The sequence below is a fragment of the Macaca mulatta genome, chromosome 1, assembly GCF_049350105.2.
Source record: "Macaca mulatta isolate MMU2019108-1 chromosome 1, T2T-MMU8v2.0, whole genome shotgun sequence".
In the NCBI taxonomy this organism is placed as follows: domain Eukaryota; kingdom Metazoa; phylum Chordata; class Mammalia; order Primates; family Cercopithecidae; genus Macaca; species Macaca mulatta.
In genome coordinates, this window is record NC_133406.1 from 38,979,010 (window position 1) to 39,005,381 (window position 26,372).

Consider the following 26,372-nt stretch of genomic DNA (forward strand, 5'->3'; position numbering starts at 1 on the left):
TCAACATTCCCACCACCTTCCTCCCTGTCACCTGGGTGCTGGCTTCTGGAAGGCTCAGCCCTGCAGATCCCTAGCAGGACTTTTCTGGCTGTGCTGTACAAAGTACCTGATTATGAGATCGCTTGGAAGGGCATGGAGAGGAGCCAGTGACAGATGTGGTGGGATCCATAGAAAGGGCTGCTGTGGAGCCTCTGCGTGTTACTCAGGAGCACCTACTCAGTTTTCTGTACAGCCTTTGTTTTGCCCTCTGGAAAATGCCACCAGGAGCTCTAACGTTACTGTGATCACCCTTTGCCGTTCAGTGCCTGCCTCCATTCCTTCGGACAGCTTTAGCTATTTGAACAGTCCTCTTGCTGACAGCTGTGTGGAGCAGGCGTGTCCTGTTGGCATGCCAAGTACTCAGACTCGAAGATACAGATAGTGAACTTCCTTTTCACCCCAGTGATTGCCTCTGAATTCAGAACCCTGTGCCCTTGCATCAGGCTGTGGCTGAGCCTCCAACTTGCTTTGCTCCCTTGGCCCAGCATCTCTCCCCTTCCTGTCTACTTTCCCAACCACTGCTGGGAGACCTTCCTAAAGCATAGCTTTGCTCACGTTATCCCCTGGGCAAAAACCATCCACGGGTCTCAGTGCTCATGAGAGGAGGGGACAGAGCTGGCTTAGTGGCACTCTGTGGGGAAAGGACTCTGGTTATGTTAAGAAAGTGAGATTGCTGCCAAAAGGCCTCTGGGCCTGCTGTGACCAGGGTTCCAGGCCTTGAGTAAGATTCAGACCGTCCCACTTTTAAGTTCAGCTCTGGCCAGACTGCCTCTGCAGTGTTTTTGAAATGGGTACTACCTTGCAATTGTCCAGAATAACTAGGGTTTGATCTAAAGAGTGAGTTACAGGGAGATGAGAGAAGGAGTGAGGACGTAGACCTGGAGAAGAGAATAATTCCAGGAGCAAATGACATTTGTCTTGAAATACTTGAAGGACAATCTTGAAGCTACACTAAGAGAAGGTTACTCTGTGTAGCTCCAAGTTCGGGGATGGGCTGTGCTGCCCTCACTGCAAGAGTACATGTAGATACTGGGATGAGCTTCGCCCAGGAACACTGTGTTCCTGGAGTTTCGGCTTGATGTTTTCTAAGGTCATATCCAACTTGAAGTTTATCAGTTCACCCTTTCCTTCCACATACATTTATTGAGTACCTACTACATGCCAAGCACCTTAGTTTGTATTATACTGGAAAGGTAGCACAGGCTTTGTCCTGAGAGAACTCAGTCTAGTAGGGAAAAACAGATAAGAAAATTGAATTGTAAGATAGAAGATTGAGGGAAAGGGTGGTTTGGGAACCCTTCCTGAAGCAAGTGCATGCTGAACAGTGTTGAGGAGGAGCAGTTTAAACCTAGCCAAGGCGAGGTTTGTGCGAAAGCCCTGCAATGTGAAAGCTGGGCACCTGCAGGAGACCAAAATTAGTTCAGGTGACTGGGGGGTGGCATGTGGAGGCGTGGCAAGAGGCTGGAAGACAAGATGGAAGCCAGATCATGACATTATTCTAAAGTCAGCATGGAGGGATTGGAGGATTTTAAATGGGAAGCTACAAGCCAGACTTGGATTTTAGAAAGATCACTCTAGTAATGGTCTGGAGAGAAGAATGTGGGAGGAAGGGGCAGGGAGGCAGAGAGAAACCAGTAGGTATTGTGAAAAATTATGAGGACGTTGGCAGTAGGGATAGAGAAATGAAGCTATTAACAGAGAAGAAGCTATAGAGTTCATACCAGATGGTCTTTTGGGAAAGACAGAAGAGGTGACATTTAAGTTGAGACCTGGAGGATGAGAAGAAAACAGCCATGTGAAGATGTGAGACCAAGAGAGCTCCAAACAGGAGGACTAGCGAAGGCCTTGAAACAATTAAGCCTGGAACATTTAAGAAACACAGAAGGCTACTGAGCCCAGATCGCAGAGATCAGTGGAGACAGCCTGAATCTTGCAAGACTTGGGAATTCCTGGGAAAGGTTTGGGCTGTTACTGCAAGTGTAGTGAGAAGCTAGGGAGCTTTAAGCAAGTTGGTCTGACTTGCACCCTAGAAATTTCACTCTACTGTGTAAAGAATGGATTGCACAGAATATGTGCAGGCTCCTTGTAGGGAGCTATTGGAGAGTGGAAATGCCCAGCAGGGTACCAGGTATGCAAGGAGAGACGTCTGTCCTGGAGATAGACTGGAAGTCATTTGCATCCAAGTGATAGTTGGACACTTGGTTTCAGTGAGGGCTTTTAGGGAGTGAGTGTGGATTGAAAATAAAAGTGGGGAAAGGCAAGTATGAAATGGTAGGAAATGTGGCTTTTAAAGAGAAGTGGAGGAAGAGGAGTAGCCAAAGGAGAAAAGGATAACTCAGAAGGAAAGGGAGGACTTTCAAGGAGAGGGTACTAAATACTACAGAATTATGAAGTGCTGCAATACAATACCGCCAAGTACCTCTTGAATTTGGAGACCTACAGGCCGCTGATGCCCTGTAATGAGTCATTTTCACATAGTAAGGAGGGCAGCAGCCAGGTGCAGCAGGCTGGGTAGGTAAAGGGTACAAATGGGCACCAGTTTCAGAAGCTGGATAGGGAAGTGAGGAGGCTGGGGAGGGACCACAGAGATACAGGGAAGAGCTGTGTCAGCAGAGAACACACAAAAAGTTGAGAGAACAGGAGAGGGGGTCCTCACAGAGCTGCTGAAGGAATGGGATGCAGAGCATCGAGGTTCTTCTGCAATGTGAGAAAAAAGATCACCACTTCTTTTAGGAGACTTCAGTCCACATTGGTATTAGAAAGTTTTGATTGTTTAAAATAAGGATCTCTAATGATTATGGAAGAGCTATTTTTTTCCTTTATTTGTTGACCTTTAGTCATATCTGAAATTTAGCAATCAGAACATGTACTACAGCTCTTAATATGAATGTAAACTCACCATCCAGGCCCACCTAGACAGGGTCACTAAGAGTCACTTTTGTGAAGAGCTCTCAATATTTTTGCCAACTTTAGAAGGTTAGGGAGATACTGCAAACAACCTTGCTTTTTTTTTTTTTTCTGATTATAAAGAAGATATTTCCATTGGAAAAAAAAATCAAGAAAATACAGATAAGCATAAAGAAAATACAGATAACTTGTAATGCCACTACCTAAAGACAATCCCTGTTACCATTTTGGTATATTTCCTTCTAGTCTTTTTTCATTTTGAATGTATTTTACACTGTTGAATTAATATTTTAGATAAAATATTTTTCCTTTAAAGTTATATCGCTTTTCCTCTTAAGACTATATGATGCCTTTTCCATTGTATTAAAAGTTCTGTAGAAATAACATTTAATAGCATTTGAAAGGCTGTGTAATATTCCATTGAGTGCGCCATACTTTACTCAACCATTCCCCTATTGTTAAAACGCTAAGGACTTTCTGTGGAAAACCAGTATGGCAGTTCCTCAAAAAATTAAACATAATATGATTAACCATATAAACCAAATTAAACCATAAAAATTAAACCATATGATTCAGTAGTTCCACTTCAGGGTATGTTCCCAAATGAATTGAAAGCGGGGACTTGAACAGATTTGTACACCCATGTTCATAGCAGCATTATTCACAATAACCAGAAGGTGGAAGCAATCCAAGTGTTCACTGATGGAGGAATGGATAAACAAAATGTGATCTGTACATACAATGGAACAGTATTCAGCCTTAAAGACGAAGGTAGGCCTGACACATGCTACAGCATGGATGAACCTTGGAAACATGATGCCAAGTGAAATAAGCCAGGCACAAAAGGACAAATATTATGTGATTCCACTCATAACAGGTACTCGGAGTGGTCAGATTCATAGGCAGAAAGCAGAAGATGGTTGCCAGGGGCTGGCAGGAGGGGAGACTTATTGTTTAATGGTATAGAATTTCAGTTGGGGCAGATGAAAAAGCTCTGGAGATGGGTGGTAGTGATGGTTGTACAACAATATGAATGTTCTTAATGCCACAGAACTCTACACTAAAAATGGTTTAAAATGGCAAATTTCATGTTATGTATAGTTTACCACAATTAAAAATCTTAATACTGACTTTTTTTGAAGTTGGGTTTATTGGGGTATAATTTGCATTTAGCAAAATCCATTCTTTTTAGATATACAACTCTGTGTTTTGACAAATGTATATAGTTGGCTAACTACTACCGTAGATATAGAATATTTCTATCACCCCCCAAATTCCTTCCAGCCTCTTTCTAGTTAATCTTTTCTCTTCATCCCCAGCCTCTAGTAACTGCTGATTTTTTTTGTTCTTGTAGTTTTGCCTTTTCTAGAATGTCATAAATGGGATGAGGAGTCTACAGCCTTTTTGACTTCTTGCACTTTGCATAATGCTTTTGAGATTCATCCATGTTGCTGCGTATATCCATAGTTCATTTCTCTTTATTTCTGCCTAGTATTCAGTTGTATGGATGATCACAATTTGTTTATTTAACAATCAAGGGACATTTCAATTGTTTTCAGTTTGGGACAATTATGAATGTAGCTGTGATAAATAACTATTCATTGCTGGATCAAATGGTAAGTATATGTATAACTCTATAAGGAGCTGCCAAACTGTTGTCCAAAATGGGTGTATTATTTTGCATTCCTGTCAGTGGTATATGAGAGTTACAGTTGCTCCACGTTCTAAGCAGCATTTAATATTATCAGGCTTTTTATTGTTTTGGTTTGTTTTGTTTTTAGCCTTCTAATAAGTGTGTAGTAATAACTAGTGTGGTTTTAATTTGCATTTCTCTAATGATTAATAATGTCCCACCTTTTCATGTGCTTATTTACCCTCCTCATCTCTCATTGGTGAAGGGACTGTTCAGTTCTTTTGGCCATTTTTTAGTTAGGTTGTTTGTTTTATTATTTAGTTGTAGATGATTTTAAACTTTTTTACTATTATAGGTAATGCTTCAATGAACAACATTGTATGTGAAAATATTGCCCTCACTTTGGGTGTGTACTTACAATAATTTCCTAAAGCCACAAGGTCAAAGAGAGTGAACATCTTCACCATCCTTATATGCCCGTAGTTCAACAGCTCTTCAAAACCATTGCACCAATTCACTGTCCTAGTGGTGGTAGTTTAATAGGTATGACAGGCCATTGTGTTGTCTTAATTGGAATTTGTTTGATTATAATGCAGTGGAACTTTTTTTTCCTACAATTGTTAAACAGTCTGTGTTTCTTCTTTTGTGAGTCATCTCTCCCTTGCCTCTTTTGAAGCTGGATTGACATAGAAATTTGCCATGGCTGTATCTCTACAGGGTTAGTTCTAGAGTATGTGGTGCTCCATGCCAGGATCAGCAATTTACAGTATTTTCATAACATCTTAACTTGGTCTTAGCCTCGTTTCTTTCATTTTCAGAGGTCATGAGTTAATTTGCATAGCTGGCAAGGTAAAAATAACTTCAGAGTTGAAGAGAAAGATTTTTGCCCTCAAGTTAAACTTGGACACTGGGTGTCAGCACTTCTGTGAGAGGCAGACATCTCTCTGTTGTTCCTAATAACTAGAAAAAGGTGTTCTTTTAAATTCCTCTCTGAGAAAATGGCCATGCCACTTAGTTTCCCTGTTGTGAGAGTAACCTCTTGATTCCTCTAACAACTCAGCATTTTATGTGTTCACAATGAAAGTACAATTAAGAGCACTTACTTCGTGCTTGAATATCTCTATCAAATATATTTGGGCAACAAACAGTTCCTGTATATAGGCACAATTCTTTTTAATTATTAAAATTGCTTATATTTTATTGTACTCCAAATAGATGGTATGGGATGTGATATGACTCAGAAGTACTAGAATGAATTTTGACTTAATAACTCTAAAATAAAAAGCATTTTGTTTTCCCTGACAAATAGCTCTCATTCATTTTGAGGCTTGACAGACAGTTGATATTTTATAAAACTTTATGGTTGCCTCTTCATCAAGCACTGTAATTGTAGGTTTGTCTTCTATGCAAGTATGGGGAATTGTCTGGGTATTTTCTTTTAAATACTTGTCATCCTAGGAGGCGGGTGGCATATGCCTGTCATGCAAATCAATTTTTCAGGCATCATAGGCAGAACTAGGAAAGTAGAACAATGGAAAAATATATATTTTTGTCTAAAATTTACAGATCTGTGATTTGTCTGAAAGAGTTATTTGAGGTTTTTATAAATTCAAACAGATTCCTTAAACCAGATATTTCCCAGACTGCCCCAAAAAGGGCCTCTGTACCCCAATACCACACAACACTATGAGAAAGTAGAGTTTTATTGCCTGGGTTTCTCTTTTCCTCATACTTTGAAAGATTTCTTTGGCCAGCTTTCCACTCAGTGTTAACCCACACTTGTCGGTGTTTGATGTCATGAGAAGAGGACTCTGGCTTGCTCAAGGATCATGAATGAGTAAATTTTTCAGTCTTCCAGAAGGGGAAAAGAAAGCATCATTTCAATATCTTAGGGATTAAGACACTTGCTAAGATGACATCAAGAAAAAAGCTTACACACTCTCTAATTGGTATACTGGCTCCATGCCAGGTACATAGTTTTGGGTTTTTCCTTGTTTGTCATGTACAAGGATACCTCAGAGAATGGTTGTTTGACTCCAGACCACTGCAATGAAACAAGTATCTCTAGAAAGTCACATGAATTCTTTGGTTTTCCAGTGCATATAAGATTTATGTTTACACTATAGTGTAACTTATACATACAGTGTAGTCTGTTAAGTGTGCAGTAGCATGTGAAAAACAATGTACATATCTTAAAAATACTTTATTGCTAAGAAATGCTCATGATCATCTAAGCCTTCAGCGAATTGTAATCTTTTTGTTCCTGGTAGATCTTACCTGGAGTTAATAGCTGCTGACAGATCAGGGTGCTGGTTGCTAAAGGATGGAGTGGCTGTGGAAATTTCTTAAAATAAGACAAGAACAAACTTTGCTGTATCCGTTGACTCTTCCTGTCATGAAATATTTTTCTGTTGCTTGTGATACTGGTTTATAGCATTTGTCTCACAGTAGAATTTCTTTCAAAATTGGAGTCAGTCCTCTCAAACTCTGCTGCTGCTTTATCAACTAATTTCATGTAATATTATAAATCCTTTGTTGTCATTTTAACAATGTTCACAGCATTTTCAGCAGGAGTAGATTTTGTCTCAAGAAACTACTTTCTTTGCTTATTCAATAAGAAGCAATTCCTACTGTGAAACTTTTATGAGATTGCAGCAATTTAGTCACATCTTCAGGCTCCACTTCTGATTCTAGTTCTCTTGCTATTCCTACCACATCTTCAGTTACTTCCTCCACTGAAGTCTTCAACTCTCCAAAGTCATACATAAGAGTTGGAATCAACTTCTTCCAAATTCTTGTTTATGTTGGTCTTTTCACCTCTTCCTATGAATCATGAATGTTCTTAATGGCGTGCAGAATGGTGAGTCCTTTCCAGAAGGTTTCCAATTGACTGTGACCAGATTCATCAGAGGAATCACGATCTATGGCAGCTGTAGTCCTCTGAGATGTTATTTCTTAAATAGTATGACTTGAAAGTCGAAATTACTTCTTGATCCATGGACTGCAGAGTGGATATTGTGTTAGCAGGTATGAAAACCACATTAATCTTTGTTTCCATCAGCGCTCTTGGTACACTGTCAATGAGCTGTAATATTTTGAAAGGAATATATATATATATTTTTTCCCTGAGTAGGTCTCAACAGTGGGCTTAAAATATTCGGGAAACCATGCTGTAAAGAGATGTGCTGTCACCTAGGCTTTGCTGTTCCATTTATAGAGCACAGGCAGAGTAGATTTAGCATAATTTTTAAGGGCCCTAGGATTTTTGGAATGGTCGGTGAGCATTGGCATCACCTTAAGTTACTGGGTGCATTTACCCATAAGAAGAGAGTCAGCCTGTCCTTTGAGGCTCTTATAAGTCTGGCCATGCCAGTTATACCATCTTTCACTTTGGTTTCTTATCTAGATGGTATTAGCTAAATAGAATAGGCAAGTGGGTTATTGTGAGTGACAGAAACCTAACTTGGACTAGTTTGAGCAAGGAGGGGCTTTTCAGGGAAATGACGTTTCACAGAACTGCCACACTGCAGGCAGAATTAGAAAATAGGCCTTGGGAACCGCAGGAATAGGGCTCCAGGTCCACCAGAATTCCTTCCTCTTTTCATTCCCTCTTGGCCCTGTAAGATTGGCTTTATTCTTCTGTCTCACTGTAGCCAGTTTTCTTCTGGAAGAGAAAACATGGATAGCAACAGCTCTTGAGCCTTTTTGCTTATGGCTTCAGCTGCTTCAGAAGAGATCAACCAAACTCTGTTGGTCCTAACTTCAAACATCCAGGGAAGGAACTTCCTGCCCCTGATCCTGTTAACTGTGGCCATCAGTGTCATGTAAGAGCATTGTAATTTTTGGAAAGACCTTAGGGATGAAGTATTGTTGTCAGAGGAAGAGGAGGGACTGGTAGTAAAAACAATAGGTGTACATTCTTTGTGGGCAGTGTTGGATTACATAGCTAATCATGGAACTTGGATACTGGAGTTCATTAGTGCATCTTGTAAGAAGGCCACTTTTGGGGGTGTGGCTCCCACATGGATAATTAGCTGGATCCTGGTCTTCAGCTGTGTCCTGCTCTATCCCTGACTAGCCATCTCACAACTGCTTGTTCCTGGTCCTAGGGGGTACCTGCGGAGAGAAAGTGTGTGGGTGGTAGATCAACAGAAATCCCTCACCACAACTAGAAAAACAACTCAAAGAACATGTATTTATGTAGATGATTTCTTATAATGTGGGATTTCCCTCTTCAGCAATTTTCCTTTGCCAACTCTCTGAAGCACAGTTTTGGTAACATTCATATGATGCTGCAATCATAGGACACCATAAAGCTCTGCAGAGAGGCAACTCTGGTTGTCCTAGAGAATGTATTTGTCAAATATATGTGCCTTTGGGATATATTACTTGCTGTTAGCCATTATCTTTCGTAGCTTTTGAAAGCATTCCAAATTTGGAATCTAAATTTCTGGGTTTGAGTCTCAGCTTGATTATGTATTATCTCAGTGACCTGGGGCTAGCTAGTTTCTCTCTCTGAACCTTAATTCTCAAACTTATAAAATTGGGATAGTGGTACCTGTATGGAATAGGGCTATGTAAACTGTGAAACAACAATAAGGAATTTTTCTTTTTCTTTCTGTCATCATCACCTGGGTCTGAATGACAGAGTTTTTCTCCATCTCTTGGCGTTTCTCCTAGCTGTGTCTGAGTGCATAATCAGGGACTTTCTCAGAAAAGAGAAGGAAACCCAGGACCATTGGTAGGAACTTGACCTTTGTTTCTATTATACTGAGGTTAAGCAAACAAAACTCTTTATTTCTGTATTCTTCATCTGGCATCCTTTGGGGAACCTCTTCTTGAGGTTAAGGTGAGATGAAGGCTCCCTTTGGAGACATGTTGGGGCCAAGCTTCATGCTCTGAGGAGGTATTTCAAGAAGAAAGCAGAAAAAGGAGCTATGTGTGTTTTCTCCCAGTGTGAATAGGGACTAATGTGAAACATATGCTGTTGCCTTTGATGAGGCTATTAAGCATTTATCAGTTTGAAGGAACCTCTATCTGAGAGATTCCCCTATAGCAGTGGTTCTCAACTAGGGGTGATTTTTGCTTCCCAGAGGACTTTTGACAATATCTGGAGACATTGTTGGTTGTCATTGCTGGGTGAGGTGGGAGGGGGTTGGCAGGAGGGGTTGCCACTGGTATCTAGTGGTTAGAGGCCAGGGATGCTGCTAAATATACTACTACCGTGCATAAGGCAGCTCCTCACCACCAATTGTCTGTCCCCAAACATCAGTACAACCTCTTCTTAGTGTGGTGGTTTTGATTGTTGAGCTTTCTTTTGGTGGGGAAGGAAAGAGAGGAATTTTAGGCCATGATTTTTATTCTCATCAAAAGGCATATATTGAAACCATACCTACTAGGATTTTTCTGAAATTTAATTAGGAATGCCATTTTAAATTCCAGAAGGGGTTGCCTTACTTTTGTTAAACACAATACTCTTTATTCCCTCCTAGAAATGGCCCAGATCTCTCTTGGAGAGGGCAAGGTGACTCTACTCCCCTTCTCATCCTCTTAAGAAATATCAGGGCTTCTTAGCTGTTATATATTGTCTGTGGTCTTAGAAGAAAGTCCGTGCTCCAGTTTGGCCATAAATTAACTCAGAGCCGTATGTACTGAGCAATATACACCACCAAGCCATAAAACAAACAAACAAATGGACAACTACAAAAGAAACTCCAACCAACCAGTCAAAAACAAATCAGAAACAGGTCACTGCCCCATGCCAGTTTTGAAGCGTGTGTGAAAGGGCCGGTGGGGGAAGGGGAGAGAGAGAGAGAAAGCTTTAAGACTGTCCATTCTGGAGGGCAGCAAGATGTTGTTGCTTCAGGTAGCATAAGAAGGAACAGATTCCCTTCTAGAATGCTGTGTTTGTGGTTCTTGGAAAAGCACAGCAAAACCTTTCAAGGCAAACTGTTTCATCATTCTAGGATAACATCAAGAAGCTGCATGGTGCTATTAAAGCAGCCATTCATATTGGTCTGCCTTGTGTTCTACAGAGGTCGGTTTTTCAAACTGTGGATCAGCTCCATTGGAGGGTCATGAAATTAATTTAGTTGATTAAAACCAGCATTAACCTTAACTAAGGAAGAATTCAAGAGAAAATATGAGTACATCACACAAATAGAGTATTGCTTTATGAAACATTGTAATTTTATGTATGTATATATATACACATCCTGGCTTATGATGTAAAATATATTGCTTAATGTTGGCTATGATCAAAAAAGCTTGAAAATCACCACTTTATATGCTTTTACCTTTGTTCTAGAACATAGGTCAATTGAAGCCCAAAGCGTATTTTCTGTTCTAACTCAGGGGCCTGAGTTTCATTACCTGTTTACCTGCTCATTCCTAAACCAGTCACTACCCAGGACGGTGGATGATTTGCTTACACGAATCTAGATGCACCCGCAGGGGAGTCTGGAGAGCTGCCTGGCCTCCCCAGCATGCATGTTGTTGGGGAAGGCTGCTGCAGAGAAGGCAGCCAACAGCAGCCGCCCCAGGAATGGCCTATGGGGCTAGAGAAAGTGGCATTAGTTCAGGTACAAAAACCAAGGGAAACACCCAGTTATAGCAACCGGGGCTGGGGCTTGGAGAGAAGGTAAAAGACCAATGGTTGATCAGGAAAATTATTTTGAGCTCAGAGTAACAGTGTGGTTAACCTGGTGTTCCATCGGCAAATTTAAGCCTGGAGTTCTTTGAACACTGCCGGGCTTGGTCCAAAACCTTAACACAGCCTAAAAAGTTTTCCTTCTGTGACATTTCCCAGTCTCTCCAGACTGTTTTTCATTGATTGATTGATTGATTGATTCATTCATTCATTCATTTTTGAGACAGTCTCACTCGGCTGCCCAGGCTGGAGTGCAGTGGCATGATTGCGATTCACTGCAGCCTCTTTCTCCTGCGGTTGAGTGATTCTCCCACCTCAGCCTCCCAAGTAGCAGGGGCTACAGACACATGCCACCATGTCCAGCTTATTTTTATTTATTTTTGTATAGAGAGTTGTAGAGATAGGTTCTCGTCATGTTGTCCAGGCTGGCCTTGAACTGCTGGGCCCAAGCAATTCCTCCAACTTGGCCTCCATAAGTGCTGGGATTACAGGCGTGAGCCACTGTGCCTGGCCCTCTTTGGACTCCTTACTGTCTACTCTCCCCTGATTCATTAGATTTCAGTCACACCGACCTTGTTTCAGTTTTTCAGATATGCTTGTTTCCTTTGTGCCTCAAGACCTTCTGTGCAGGCCTTTTTCTGCATCTGGGGTGCCCTTCCCACATTGTTTCCTCCGACCTACTCCAGCTTCACCTTTGAGCTCACCTGCTACTTCCACAGTGAAGCTTCCTTCCCTGACCTTCCACTTACCATAATTGAGACCTATTTAGTGTATGTCTCTTTCATTAAGTATTGTGAGGACAGCCATGATCACCATCTTGTTCTCTACTGTAATGCCAGGGCCTGTTGGTGGCACAAGGTCAGTAAGTATCTCGATTGTAGAGTGAGTCCTGGGCTGTGGGATGGAGCTAAGCCTGATGCCATCAAGGGGTCCCAGCAGAGTAGGTGGGGAGGAAGAGGCAGCTTACAGACATCCGGGCTGGGCTTGACATCTTTTACACCTTTCCCACCCTCGTCCTCTTCCCTCAGATATATTTTGGTCAAGTTGATTTTCTTTGGCTTATCTCTATGTGAATAGTTTAATACACAGGGACTTTTTAAAAAATAAAATGAAGTAAAGTCTCCAGAAATTGATTCCCAAATGAAATCACACTTCTAGCAATTTATTTAAAAGAAATGGAGAGCAAAACATCATGTGTAATTCAGTAGATTTTTGATAGATCATAATTACTTACACATGTGGCTACACCCACTTCAATTTGGATATCCAATTATTAGGTGTCATGGGCCCAGTCACAGCTCCGTGGATGCATCTGTGGATGAGTCCAACTAATCTGCTGCAACTGGAAATGTATCAACACCCACTTCTCCTTGAGTGAAGGGCATTTCTAGAGCATTACTGTTGCATATTGTTCCAGAAGGAGCCATAGTGTGTGGAAATGTGAAAGATGGTTTCTGCCATCAAGGAGCAGGTTTTGAACTGAGTTGCGAGGATCTGACTCATTAACGGTCAGACCCATGTTCTAAGATATAAGAACTGTATGTAATTGGGAGTTAAACATAGAGCAGCTCTCCGGATGTTGAGAGGAAGGGAGACTGGTGTGAGCTACAGAAGCATAACACCATCGGGGTAGGTGTTGGCTCACAGAGTTAGAGCCAGGAAGGGTCTGAGAGGTCCCTTTATCTGATCATTTCATTTTATAGATAAGAAAACTGATATATTATTTCTCTTTTTCCTCTGCAACACCTGATTATTTTCTGTGGGCCAAACTGTAGTAGACATTTTTTTTTTTTTAAGTTTTTCTTCATTCAGCTTCCTCAGTGGCCCCTGCTTTCCCTTTTGGGAAAATCTTATTTTGTGTGTTCCTGGGGGGAGTCTTGCTCACCTTGGAAGTGGTAGGGGATTTGGGTGCAGGGGGACTTAAGCTTGACCATGTGCTTCTTCTGACTTTACTCTTAAGCTGATGATGCTGCAACACCAAGACAGTTGATGTTTATATTCATACCAATAGCCACGGTGGCCTAAGAATCAGATTTCCCAGAATCTCTGACCTTTGCCAAGTGTATTAGTTTCCTATAGCTGCTGTAACAAATGACCACAAATTTGGTGGCTTAAAGCAACACACGTGTATTTTCTTACAGTTCTGGAAGACAGAAGTCTAAAATCACTTTCGCTAGGCTAAAATCCAGGGTCATGCTTCCCATCTCTCCTCCCCAGAGGCTTTAGGAGAGAGAGTTCATTTCTTTGCCTCTCACAGCTTCTAGAGCTTCATTCTTGTGTTCTTTGGCCCTTCCTCCATCTTCAGAGACAGATGGAGAATAACTCGCTTCTGTCCTTACATTGCCTTCTCTCTCTGTAGTCAATCTTTTGCCTTTTTCTTGTAAGGGCACCTGTGATTGTGCCTCGGGTCCACCTGGATAATCCAGGCTATTCTTTCCACCACCAGATCCTTAATCCCATCTGCAAAGTCCCTTATTCCATAACAGGTAACAATCACAGATTTCTCAGTTAGGACCTGGATATCCCTGCCCCAACAAGGTTTCTGCTTTCCTTTTTTCCCAGCCTGGTCTTCCAATATCCCCTCAATTCTGTGAATTCTTGGTATCTTCTCAGTATACATTTTTGGAGGGATGGAGCTGATGGGTCTGCAGTTTAAGACAGTTAAAATCTGTTTCTGTTGTTTATGACCAGGAAACTCCATGGTATATCAGCACTACGTGCAGAACTTTACAAGCATTATTTTTTTTTTAATCCTTGTTTTAACTTTCTTAGGAAGGCACTATCCCTTTTTTCCAGGTAAGAAAACTGTAGCTCAGTGTGGCAATTGCAAAAGGCCTGACAGCTAGTATAGGTGATGGAACTGGGATTTGAAACCAGCCAGTGGGACCGGAAAGCGTGTGCATTACCCCTTTCTCAGAATCCTAGTTCAACTAGCTTTTGGTTGTAGACCTTTTCCAAGGAGGAAGTAGAATGTCATCTGGGCCGTGAGGTCTGAATCAAATTGTTTAGGCAGGGGAGAGAAGGCAAAGGAGAAGCATTCCAGGTAGGAGGGAGGCTGGAGAGTGAGAAGTGAATCCAGGAGATTTAAAGGAAGGGACATGACAGGTAAAGTGGAATGACAGATAAAGGAATCAACCACTTATGGAATGTTTTTGAATAGACACAGCAACTCATTTATGTCAACTACCCATGGGAATGATATTCTGACTCAACTTTGTGTTGGGAATTCAGCTTGTATTAGGTCCCTTGCTGCCTCCTCATGGCCTCCTCATCACATGGGCTGGTTAAACATCTCACATCCTTTGCCTACTGTTAGCCTTTTCTCACAGGTGCTGATGAAGAGCCTGTCTTTCAAAAACTTAAGGTTCTCCATTGATACTGATGTGGGTAATTTCTGGAGCTTGGGAGACATCCTGGACCTAATGGTGAAAGACCTCTGGTTTGTGTCTCCTTTCAGAAGAGAACTTGGAAATTTTGTCTAGGGCTGGGGCAATGACTAAGAAGAGAGCTCTTTATCTGGTCTTTGCTGATCACTACTTAAGTGTAACTGTCAGATTTAGCAAATAAAAATATAAGACATCCAGTTAAATTTGAATTTTAGATTTCAGATAAACAATGAATATTCCATGCATTATACAAATATTGCACTAATCTGAAATTTGAACTTAACTGGGTGTCCTGCATTTTAGCTGGCAACCCTGAACCTATGACCACTGTTTCAGGGTATTTTCGGGCATGGATTTGCACAGTGGAATATGCCTGTGAAAAGAGATTATAGACCTGGATTGACAAGGAGGCTAGGAAAGAACCCCAAGGTCAAAGGGAATGCAAGGTTGGAGAATTCTTTGGGTGACTAATTTGGGGAGAGATGATTTGGTTCTTATTGCCCAGAGCATTACCTCTGTCTTGTATTCTGCTGTGCCACTGCAGTATGGCCACAACGGGAAAGACTTGTGCTGCGTCATCAGGATTGTATCAATCTCCATTCTCTTCCTACTTGCTGACACCTAAAAGTAAAAACATTCAAGGTAGGGCTGAGCCATGATCTCTAACACGAAATAGTTACTGAACTTGACTGTGTGCCGAACATGATACCTGTGCTGGTGGTGGTCAGAGGGCTGAGTGCACTCTCCAACTGTCCTCTGTTGTGGGAGCAAAGTGGGCATTAAGCATCCCTCTGTGTACAAAGCTTTCCATCAGGCTGTGTGCCTGTAGTGACAAAAGAAATGGAAAATACACTTCTGCCCTTGAGGAGCACAGACATATGCCTCTTGGGACAGCGGAGAGCTTAGGCTTTTATTAACTCAAAATTGGAGTTGTTCTCAGTGGCCCCACTCTGATTTTGTGGTGTGTGTGTGTGTGTGTGTGTGCATGTGTGTGTACAGAAATATTGCGGCAATCATCACCTGCCATTAAGCTGCTTTTGTACGTAGTAATTAGGAGAGGTGCATGGAGCCTGGTCCTGAGAGAGAGACATGGCAAGTGATCTGTGGCACTTGGTGATTTGTGGCCTTAGAATGAAGGGAAGAATGCTCACTTGCCCGTTTGGGGACCAAAACTGTGACCTTGGTATTTTTAGCAACACACTGGACTAAGGAACAGTGAATCTGCCCAGCGCCAGGCAAACATTGCACAGCGTAATGGCAGAGTGGGGAAAGGACTGGTTTTGACATCAGAAGAGAACTGACTTTAATTCCTGGTCTTGCCATTTATTAGCAATTTAATTTTTTCTAAGCTTTGCCTTGCTCTTTTATGAGATGGAGACAATAGCAATATGAGGAAAATTTTGAAGATTTAATGACATACCATTTGAAAATGCTAACAGACAGCAAGCACCCTGCATTTGTCACTGTGGTGTTTCCCATTCTCATAGCACTTTGTAAACAACTCTTATAATGCTTCATGGTGTGTTATAATTATTTCTTTTATGTGTCTGTCTACTTCCACTAGACTGAGAGTCAAAGGCTGTTTTCTACTCTTTACTTTTCCAGTAGACTCCTGATTAAGCCCTGGTACTTATAAGGCCCATAGTTTTGCTTAGCTGTATGTACCTCAAAACTTAAGCTTTGCGGGAGGCAAGTCTTTAACTTCTGAGTTTCCATTCTTTCCTCTGTCTCTCTAGCTCTCTTACTGAGAACTGGGAAGATCCCACAGAACAGGATCTGTCCAGTCCTCAGTAAGTCTTTCAAGAATATTGCCATCTCAACACCAGTCAGAATGGTGATTATTAAAAAGTCAGGAAACAACAGATGCAGAGAAATAGGAACGCTTTTACACTGTTGGTGGGAATGTAAATTAGTTCAACCATTGTGGAAGACAATGTGGTGATTCCTCAAAGATCTAGAACCAGAAATACTATTTGACCCAGCAATCCCATTATTGGGTATATACCCAAAGGAATATATATCATTCTATTATCAAGATACATGCACACGTATGTTCATTGCAGCACTATTCGCAAAAGCAAAGATGTGGAATCAACCCAAATGCCCATCAATGATAGACTGGATAAAGAAGATGTGGTACATATACACCATGGAATACCATGCAACCAAAAAAAGGAATGAGATCATGTCCTTTGCAGGGACATGGATGGAACTGGAAGCCATTATCCTCAGCAAACTAACACAAGAACAGAAATCCAAACACTGCACTTTCTCACTCATAAGTGGGAGCTGAATGACGAGAACACGTGGACACAGGGAGGGGAAAACACACACTGTGGCTTCTCAGGGGTATGGGGTGGGGAGAGGGGGAGGGAGAGCATCAGGAGAAATAACTAATGCATGCTGGGCTTAATACCTAGGTCATGGGTTGATAGGTGCAGCAAACCACCATGGCACACATTTACCTATGTAACAAAACTGCACATGCTGCACATGTACCTTGGAACTTAAAATTTTTAAAAAAGAATATTAGAAGATCCTCATTTGACTCTTAAATGCTTGAGGATAGATTCCCAGTATTCTCCTATGTACTCAAACACATGTATGTTTGAATACTATCCCAGCTTGCTACCCTATCCTTCTCACAGTAAGTTTTAGGATTTCCTTGATGTTCTCTCCTTTTGACCTCTGTCTCAACAAATTTATTAATTTCATCAGTGCAATTCAAATTCAATTCATCAAGCCTTTACTGAGTGCCTCTTACTTGCCAGTCACTGGGCTAGGTTTTGGGGGTAGAGATGACTAAAATGGTGCCTCCATTAGAGGTGTTTCAGATTTAGTGGGAGAGACAGATTAGAAAACAGAATTTATCTAGGATGTGATTAGGGCAGTGATGGAGGTGGACGCGTTATGGGAGCACAGAATAGGGCTCTTTTCCTTAATTGTCTTTTTGCTCTGAGAATCCCATTGTTGGCCGGGCGTGGTGGCTCATACCTGTAATTCCAGCACTTTGGGAGGCCAAGGCGGGCAGATCAAGAGATCAGGAGTTCGAGACCAGCCTGGACAGCATGGTGAAACTCTGTCTCTACTAAAAATACAAAAATCAGCCAGGTGTGGTGGCAGGTGCCTGTAATCCCAGCTACTTAGGAGGCTGAGGCAAGAGAATCGCTTGAACTCGGGAAACAGAGGTTGCAGTGAGCCAAGATTGAGCCATTGCACTCCAGCCTGGATGACAGAGCAAGACTCTGTCTCAAAAAAAAAAAAAAAAAAAAAAAAAAAAAAAAAAAAAGAATCCCATTGTCCCTACTTTCTAACAGGTGAACAGGGGAGCCAGCTGTCAGTTCTGCCTCAAGGAGTACTGGAACAGTGGGAGTTAGGAAGCAGCCAGTGGCCAATGTGCATCAATTAAAGACCTAGTTGGTAGCCCTCCTGCACTGGAGGAGAGAAAAGAAAATTTTGAGGGCCAAGACAGCACGAGACCACAGGCTGCATGGCCCTGGCTGCAGTATGGTTTGGACAGTTTGGGGAGCAGGTAGTTTCAGCCAGGGACCAACTTGGTGACATGTGCATACCTCATGGCTGGCTGTGTGAGACCCCTGCAACAAATGCCATCTTTTTCCTTCTCTCTTTGCTTTTGTTCTCTTTCCCATTTCTCTGACATTTGCGTCTTCCCCCGGTTCTTATTTATTTCCTTTCTTGTTTATATCCCTACATTTTCTTTTACTACTCACTCTTCTGTCATCTCATTCTTTCCCTCTACCATTTTCCCCCTCTACATTTGAGCCTTCTTTGCTTTTTAATTTTATCTTTCTGCCTCTATCACCATGTTCTGAAACATAACTGTTAAACTCAGGATTGGAGAGGAAATTTTCATTTCCAACAGGGCTGTTTATGATATGAAAAGAGTGTCTCATGTGTATCTGAGTATCCTAGGAAACAAGTCTAATTTCTAACTCATATTCTGCATACTGTGTTTGAAAGACATCATCGTGAAAGGAGAGTCTCCCACCTGGGCAGCACAGGAGACTGTGCTGTGCACCTTACCTTTATTACAAGAACCAGGCAAACAATGATCTCTCTTTTTTTTTTTTTTTTTTTTTTTTTTTTTTGTGGTTCTCTATCTCCCCACCTATCCTTTCTCTTTATCTCTCTCCTCTTTCTCTTTTTCTATTTCTGTCATAGTTTTCACTTCTATTTTCCATGTTTCTCCTTGTTCTTTTTTGTCTTTAGTCCTTCCCTACTTATTAGAGATTATATGACCCGCTCCTTAATGTCTTTGGCCTTGGAAGATAGTCAAAAGGAGTGTGGAAGACTCCACTCCCCCAAGTACCCCTGTTTCTGATGATGGCATGGAAGTGTGACTCAGGAGAGATGGGGAAGATTCAGAAACCTTGTCTAGCTCTTGAGATTCTTTATGAGTAGGATTTCTTTCTGCTTCTTATTTTTAGGTAGTATGAACGTAGACTCAGAGAATCTTAAAGCTGACCGGAATCTCTACTGGTTGTTTAACCTTCACCCCATGTAGGATCCCTCTTTACTTCCTAATGATGCTCTACAGGCAGCTCCCGGATACTTGGAGTCTGGGGAAGCGTGCCAGCACATGAAGCTGTCCGCTTGGCTGTTGGCAGCACTAATTGTGTTGGTTACTGCTTGCGATTCTGTTGTCCTGGTCTGTATGATTTGTACCTTATGATGGTACGTCTGCTTCCGAGGGCCATAGGGCATGCACTTTCCATACAGTTCTTTTTCTGAGATTGAAGACATGTCAAATATTGAAGGCACTTCAGGTACCTTATTTAATACTTGAACTATTTCAGAGAGGTTCCATCAGAAATAAACAAAGCAAGCCATTCTTGCCACCCTTTGACTGTAGAGGAACCCAGTTTTCTGAATGCCTCATTTCCTGATGGTTCTGGGTAGCTGAGATTGTTCTGGAGGGATTATGAGGGAGAAGCTCCCTTTCATTCTTCACAGAAAGAAGAATAAAATGAGCAAGTTTTAAATTAAGATTTTATTAATATTAGTAAACTTTGCATTAGCCACATGTCTGTGTGTACATTACAGTTTATAGAACACTCTTAATATTAAATACCATGTCATTTTATTTTTATAAGTAGACCACAATACACCCTCATTTTAGAGATGATAGAAGTGGGGTTCATCGAGGTTGATAGACTTGTGTTGAGTCACCCCATTCTCAACAGATTGAGTCAGACTTAAACTCAGTTCTTCTGCTCTTATTCTTCTGCTGTGTCTTTCATAAATACATATATGTCCTTGTCTCTCCAAAGTCCCTGCAATGCCATGAGATTATAGGAAATAAGTTGTCTCCTTGGTGCACACAATCTAATAGAATTATGGATTTGTGTGTGTGTGTGTTTCTGGATATGGCTGTGGAACGTGGAAAAATAGAGATGGTGAAATCTGATTAGGGTCAAAGAGTGGTTTTGTGCAATTATAAAAATACTTGATACTATGTGAAGACCATTGAAATTCTTCTCCAGTGTAATTTATTTGTTTGGTAAAAATTCTAAGTGTCCCAGCTACTCGGGAGGCTGAGGCAGGAGAATGGCACAAACCTGGGAGGCGGAGCTTGCAGGGAGCCGAGATCGCGCCAGTGCACTCCAGCCTGGGCAACAGAGCAAGACTCCATTAAAAAAAAAATTCTAAGTGTCAAAGTAGAGATGAGTGAGTTACTCTTTTACTGGAGTTAATCCAGAGAAATTTCCTGAAGGAGATAGGCAGGGGAACCTAAGACAATTTTGAAATAAAAAAATACAAGGACCTGTTGGGTTGGAAAGAGGGGAAGAAGTTGAAGCAGGGCAGAGTGGAGAAAGGGGACAAGGTTTGGGGACAGGAATGGGACAGATGTTGTGGACCTTGTGTTTTGCTTGGGATTTGGAACTAGGGTTCTGGTATGATAAGTTTTCCTTCTTTGCAAAGTGAAACCCAGATGGCTAAATTTAATTCCACTTGGAGCCACTGGTGATTCACCCAAGCTCAGGTGCACCCACATACAGCTGGCGTCAGCGCTGTGTGCTTTCCAGGCTGAGCTTGCCTCAGCCCCGCTTCCTGCATGGAACAAGAGGGGAAAGCCAGACTGGTAACCTTGACCCTTCTGTGTCTCTGCCTGCAGCATCCTGGCCACTGCGGGAACCCACTTCAACACTCACGTGGACCTGAGGACCCTCCGGGCTGTGCGTGTCCTGCGGCCCTTGAAGCTCGTGTCAGGGATACCTAGTGAGCATCTGCCATTCTTTCTGCTCTGCTAAGAACTTTCTTGATGTGTCCTCAGCTGGATCCAGGTCTACGGGAATTTGGGATAAACAAACAATATTCCTCCTGGGAGGAAGCCTCAGTGGCAATAAATAGTGGAGATGGAGCAATCTGGCATAACATTTTACTTTAAATTTAACTTTTCGCAAATATAAAAGATAATAGAAAATCTTTACAGAAAAATGTGGAAAGTAAACAACAAAAGAGAAAAGTGCTCTTTATCCTGTCACTCAAAAATCACTTCTGTTAAAATTTCAATATTTTTCATTTTCCCCTGTGCATTTTAATGTAATTGAAATCATTATGTATATTGTAGTTTTATATCCTGAAATAAGTATTTTATTTTCCTAACCTTAAAAATTCTTGGCTGGGTGCAGTGGCTCACACCTGTAATCCCAGCTCTTGGGAGGCTGAGGTGGGTGGATTGCTTGAGTTCAGGAGGAGTTCGAGACCAGCCTGGGCAACATGGTGAAACCCCATCTCCACAAAAAATAAAATAAAATAAATAGATAAAAAATTAGCTGAGCATGGCGGCTCATGCCTGTATCCCCAACACTTTGGGAGGCTGAGGTGGGCGGATAGCTTGAGTTCAGGAGGAGTTCAAGACCAGCCTGGGGAACATGGTGAAACCCCATCTCCACAAAAAATACAAAAAAGTAATAAAAATTAGCGGAGCATGGCGGCTCACTCCTATAGTCCCAGCTACTCAGGAAGCTGAGGTGGTAGGATCACTTGGGCCTGGGAGGCCGAGGCTGCAGTGAGCCAAGATCATGCCACTGCGCTCCAGCCTTGGTGACAGACCAACACTCTGTCTCAAAGCAAAAAAATTCTTATATGTGTTGTGATTTATTTAGCCGTTTTAATGTTTTATGTTGCTGGATGACATAAAAAATAAAAATAGGCAATTTCCAGTTTTTCTCCAACTATAAATGTGCTGCAACAAACACCTTTTTACTTAAATCTTTATTCAAATCTCTGAGTGTTTTCTTGGCTAGAATCCTAGAAGTACAATGTGTGGGTCAAAGGATATGTCATTTTCTGAATAGTACTTGTACTAATTGTGCTTCCCCAATAAGGACTGAGAGAATTGGGTCTGAGATACAGTGAATGGGAAGATTAACTTTGTCCCAGCTCTTGAAGGATTTACAGCCTAGCAGAGCTGGGTCTAATTTCCTTTAGGAAAGGTTCACATTCTAATAAATTTAATCTATCAGAGACAGAAGGCAGCATGGATGAAACCAATGAGGGAATGAAACTAATTCTGCCCTATCAGATGGTGCTGAGGGACGGCTGCATTGGTCATTCTCTGTCCTTCCTTCTAGGCCTGCAGATTGTGTTGAAGTCCATCATGAAGGCCATGGTACCTCTTCTGCAGATTGGCCTTCTGCTCTTCTTTGCCATCCTGATGTTTGCTATTATTGGCTTGGAGTTCTACAGTGGGAAGTTACATCGAGCATGCTTCATGAACAATTCAGGTAGGGTCATTCTTCTCTGTCTTCTCCTTTTCCCTTCTCCCCTCTGTTAACTGGGGTAATTTCAGGGCACTTGGAGGCTCATTGGAAAAGTGTGTCCTATTCTGACCCTGGAATTAGAATCAGAAGTTTCTAGTCAGCAGCCTTTTGAGGCACAGCCAACTGAGACTAGAGATCCTGACTTGACATTAATATTGCAAGGCAAATACATAGTTGGAAGATTTCAAATAGATGGTCTCGGCTCCCCTATCCCATAGTCAGGGGCCATGAGAATGAACTTCAAAAGCCATCTGTCTGAGCCAGGCATAGTAGCACACACCTGTAGTTCCAGCTAGTCCCTGGAGGCTTAGGCAAGAGGATTGTTGAAGCCCAGGAGTTTGAGGCCAGCCTGGAAAACTAGTGTCTCTCTGTCCCCATCTCTCTGTCTCTCTACAAAAAAATAAAGTACCACCTCTCTGAATATCTGAATCAATACCCCTTGATTCTTTATACAGCAGCCTCTGACCGAATAAATAAGTACTTTTTCTATAGTGGCCTCTCTGGCCCACAGGCTGGTGAGATCTAGGAGTCCAGAATCAGAGTTGGGTCCCTCCGGATCTGTGGAGACATTTTCCCTTCATGATCCTTCTCACCATCTTCTCGCTCTCTGTTTTGACCCACACATGGTGTGGATGAACTGAGAGTGCTCTGAGCTTGGTTTGCAAGTGTGCTTGGGAGATTGTTAGGGTACACAACCCCGAATTCTCATATCTTTGTATTTCATTTGTTCTTTTCAAGTTGAGTTGAGTATCCTAGGAGGAAAGGAGATGGGAGGCAGGCTGAAGAATCCCAAATAAGTACCATGCTTTTTATGAAAAGAACCTTCAAAGAACACCTTCCACCTTGGATTTCTATTTTTTGTTTTAATCTTTTATTCAAAGCCAGGAATCCATGCTGGACAAAGAGCTAAAACCCCCTAAAATGACCGTAGTTTATAACTGTCCCCAAGAAACCCGGAAGAACTCAGGGCTCATCCTGGAGTCTGAAGCTAAAATACTTGACTTTGCCTTTTCCTCAAAGTGTGCCATGTGATTCAGTCCTTCTAATTCCTGTGGTACTGCAGGTGAGGATAGACGATGAAGCTTGCAGAGTAGGGGACCATGCGGAGGAGAGGCTCCATTTTCAAGAGAATGGGAAACATTGGGTTGAACACATGGTATGTGAGCTGGGAGGTGCAGAGAGGCCAGGGAGGAGAGGGAGCCTGAGACAAAAAAGGGCAGACCTCTTTCCATGGGGAATGGAATTGCTTACCTGTGGCCTCCTGAGGTCATTTCCAGTTCATGTGAAACACCATGTGATTTATCCCCCACCCTCCAAACATATCTGCAGGTATTCTAGAAGGATTTGACCCCCCTCACCCGTGTGGCGTGCAGGGCTGCCCAGCTGGTTATGAATGCAAGGACTGGATCGGCCCCAATGATGGGATCACCCAGTTTGATAACATCCTTTTTGCTGTGCTGACTGTCTTCCAGTGCATCACCATGGAAGGGTGGACCACCGTGCTGTACAATGTGAGTAGAGCTGGTGGGGACCGGGAAGGAGGAGGGAAGAACCCTGGATGGAGGTTTCTGGGGTTGTTTGGCCTGGCTAGTCCAGGGACAGGGAGGGCTGTGGATATAGGTGTATTGGAGCGGGAGGTGAAGACTCAACTGGGACAAGCCTTAGCAGTTCATAATTCTCTCTTGTCTGGCCTCTTACTAAGTACAAGTACACAGCTTCTTAATACGATTAGGAAATTACATCCTAGGTTGGATAGGTGAACAAATTAGTTAAGTCAGATCAACTTAATAGTTAGAGAATATGTTGGTTGGACATGATGGTGGGCTATAGTGAAGGGTACTAATAATGTATAATACTGGCTGCCCAGTAGAATTAGCTGGAAGCTTAAAAAATTTTATCACCCCCCTCAGGATCTGGGAGAATGTACTGGAAAAGAACAAAAAGAAAAGAAAAAAACTTATACCAACTGGGCTCCATCCCAAACCAATTAAGTGGGAATATTTAGGGGTGAAGGTGATTTTAGAAAAGTCATTGGCTTTTCTAAAAAGCTTCCTATCTGACTCTCGTATGTAGCCACTGTCAAGAACTGCTGCATTACATGCACATAAAAAGCATGCTTAATTGTGAGATTCACCAGGGATGCTTGTTGAAAATTCAGATTCACAGGCCCCTTCTCTGGAGATTCTGATTTTGTATAACTTTGTAAGCTAGTGAGCTGTGCATTTTTCAAGTGCCCTGGGGATTCATGTGATCAGACATATTTGGAAGGTTCTGAGTTGATCTAACTGCCTGTCAGGGATGTTGGGGATTCCTGCATGGGGACAGAAGGTAGATAGGGTGATCATGAAGTCTCTTCCATCTTCCAGAATCTAATTTTAACGACTTATCAAAGGCTTGGTGCAGACTCTATGCTCAAAAGTGAGAGTGAGTTGAGGTATGTGGTTTGATGTACATGGATCCTAGGTGGGTAAAGCCGTGTGGGCAGGTGCTTTTGAAGGACTGTACCCTTACCTGCATTTAACCAGCCCATTCCAAGACAGTAACTTTGGAATGATCACGCCTCTTATGTACGCTCCCACAACCTGCCTTTACCTTAAGGTGCCCTCTGTTTCCTTCAGTTCTTCTCTAGATCTTTTTAGCCTGATTCTATCTCTATAAAACTTATTAGGTGGAAAATAAGGTGGCATATACAAAGCACCCTTTAGAAAGAGCTTTGGATATAATTTACAGTGGAGGGAAAGGAAATGCTGTCTCAGAAGAAACTCGACTAGACTATAATGACCAAAGAGCAAGGATTGTGTAAGGCCTGTACAAGAAAGTACTTAGTAGAGGTCCATTGCTAACCTGGATCCATTCCCATATAGGATGAGCAAGGCAGGACTGAAACTTTGCAGAAAAGAGTCACAGGCTATTATGCTAAAGCTCTTAAGGGCAGTGAAGAAGTCCCAAGGACCAACTTACACCCAGCAAGCCCAGGGATGAAGTGTGACCCAGAAAACCCCGGAGGACACTCTGCAGTTCTCACCAGCTGTGGGAGGCAGCAGGAAGGAGCGGAGGGAGGCAAGGTTGATGAGTGCAGTCACTCCTCATTTGAGATGTAAAGGTTGTCTTGAGGCCGTGCCATTCAAATTAGCCAGGCGCCTGTAGGAATTACAGCACTGGCCCTGTAGTGGCTGGTGTCACTTGTAGGGCTTTGAGAGTGATGCATTTCAATTATATGTGTAGACTCACCTAAGTGATGTGATAAATGCATTGAAAGCCTGAAAGGAGAAGTGTTGCATTTGAGGATACAGGCGTGATTGTTGGTCCACTTTAGCCAAGATTCAGATGGTACTGAGAGGAGCAGGATCTCAGCTGAAGAACCACTCATTATTTTTTCTTCATTAGTTTCTTTATTCATTCCTTCATTCTTTCACTGTTTATTAACTGAGCATCTATTACATGCCAAGCACTGTTCTAGGCACTAGGGAAATGGGGAGGAAAAAGTGCCATGATTCCTGCTATCATAGTGCTCTCTTCAAATCTCTATGTCTCTCCAGTTACCTGTCAACTATAGGTTTAGAAGTTAAACACAGGCAGAGATCTTGCTCCTCTCTCTAGTTTTGCTCACTAAGGAGTGAAGGAGGGAGGAGAGGAGATCAAGTTGCAGATGCTCTGAAACCTTGTATTGCATGGGTGTCCAGGGCCCACAGACTCACATACTCTGACTTCCAGCCTGTGATTCATTGAACTTGAGTTTACTGAAGGCCTCCTGATATTCTGATGGCTGGATTTAGGGCTAGGGGTACTGTCACCCAAAGACTGTCTACCTGTTTGGACTGTCTGCTACCTGTTTGGACTGTTCCTTCACACACACACACACACACCCTCTCTCTCTTATATACACTGGTTGCATACCATGAAGTTAACTATGAATGACTAGTCAACTTAGTATTATAAACACATGTATACATATATGTGTGTGTGTTTCT

The 26,372-nt window shown here is 42.2% G+C and overlaps 1 protein-coding gene across 3 annotated transcripts in view; it reads left to right on the forward strand.

The window, feature by feature from the left end:
* CACNA1E (calcium voltage-gated channel subunit alpha1 E) overlaps nt 1–26,372 on the forward strand; it is a 325,029-nt gene that overhangs the window by 78,163 nt on the left and 220,494 nt on the right. For all 3 annotated transcript variants that reach the window (XM_015122410.3, XM_015122438.3, XM_077986562.1), the window contains exons 4-6: nt 20,751–20,854; nt 22,213–22,365; nt 23,731–23,912. In XM_015122410.3, coding sequence (XP_014977896.3) covers nt 20,751–20,854; nt 22,213–22,365; nt 23,731–23,912 — 439 coding nt within the window. The remainder of the gene's footprint in view (nt 1–20,750; nt 20,855–22,212; nt 22,366–23,730; nt 23,913–26,372) is intronic.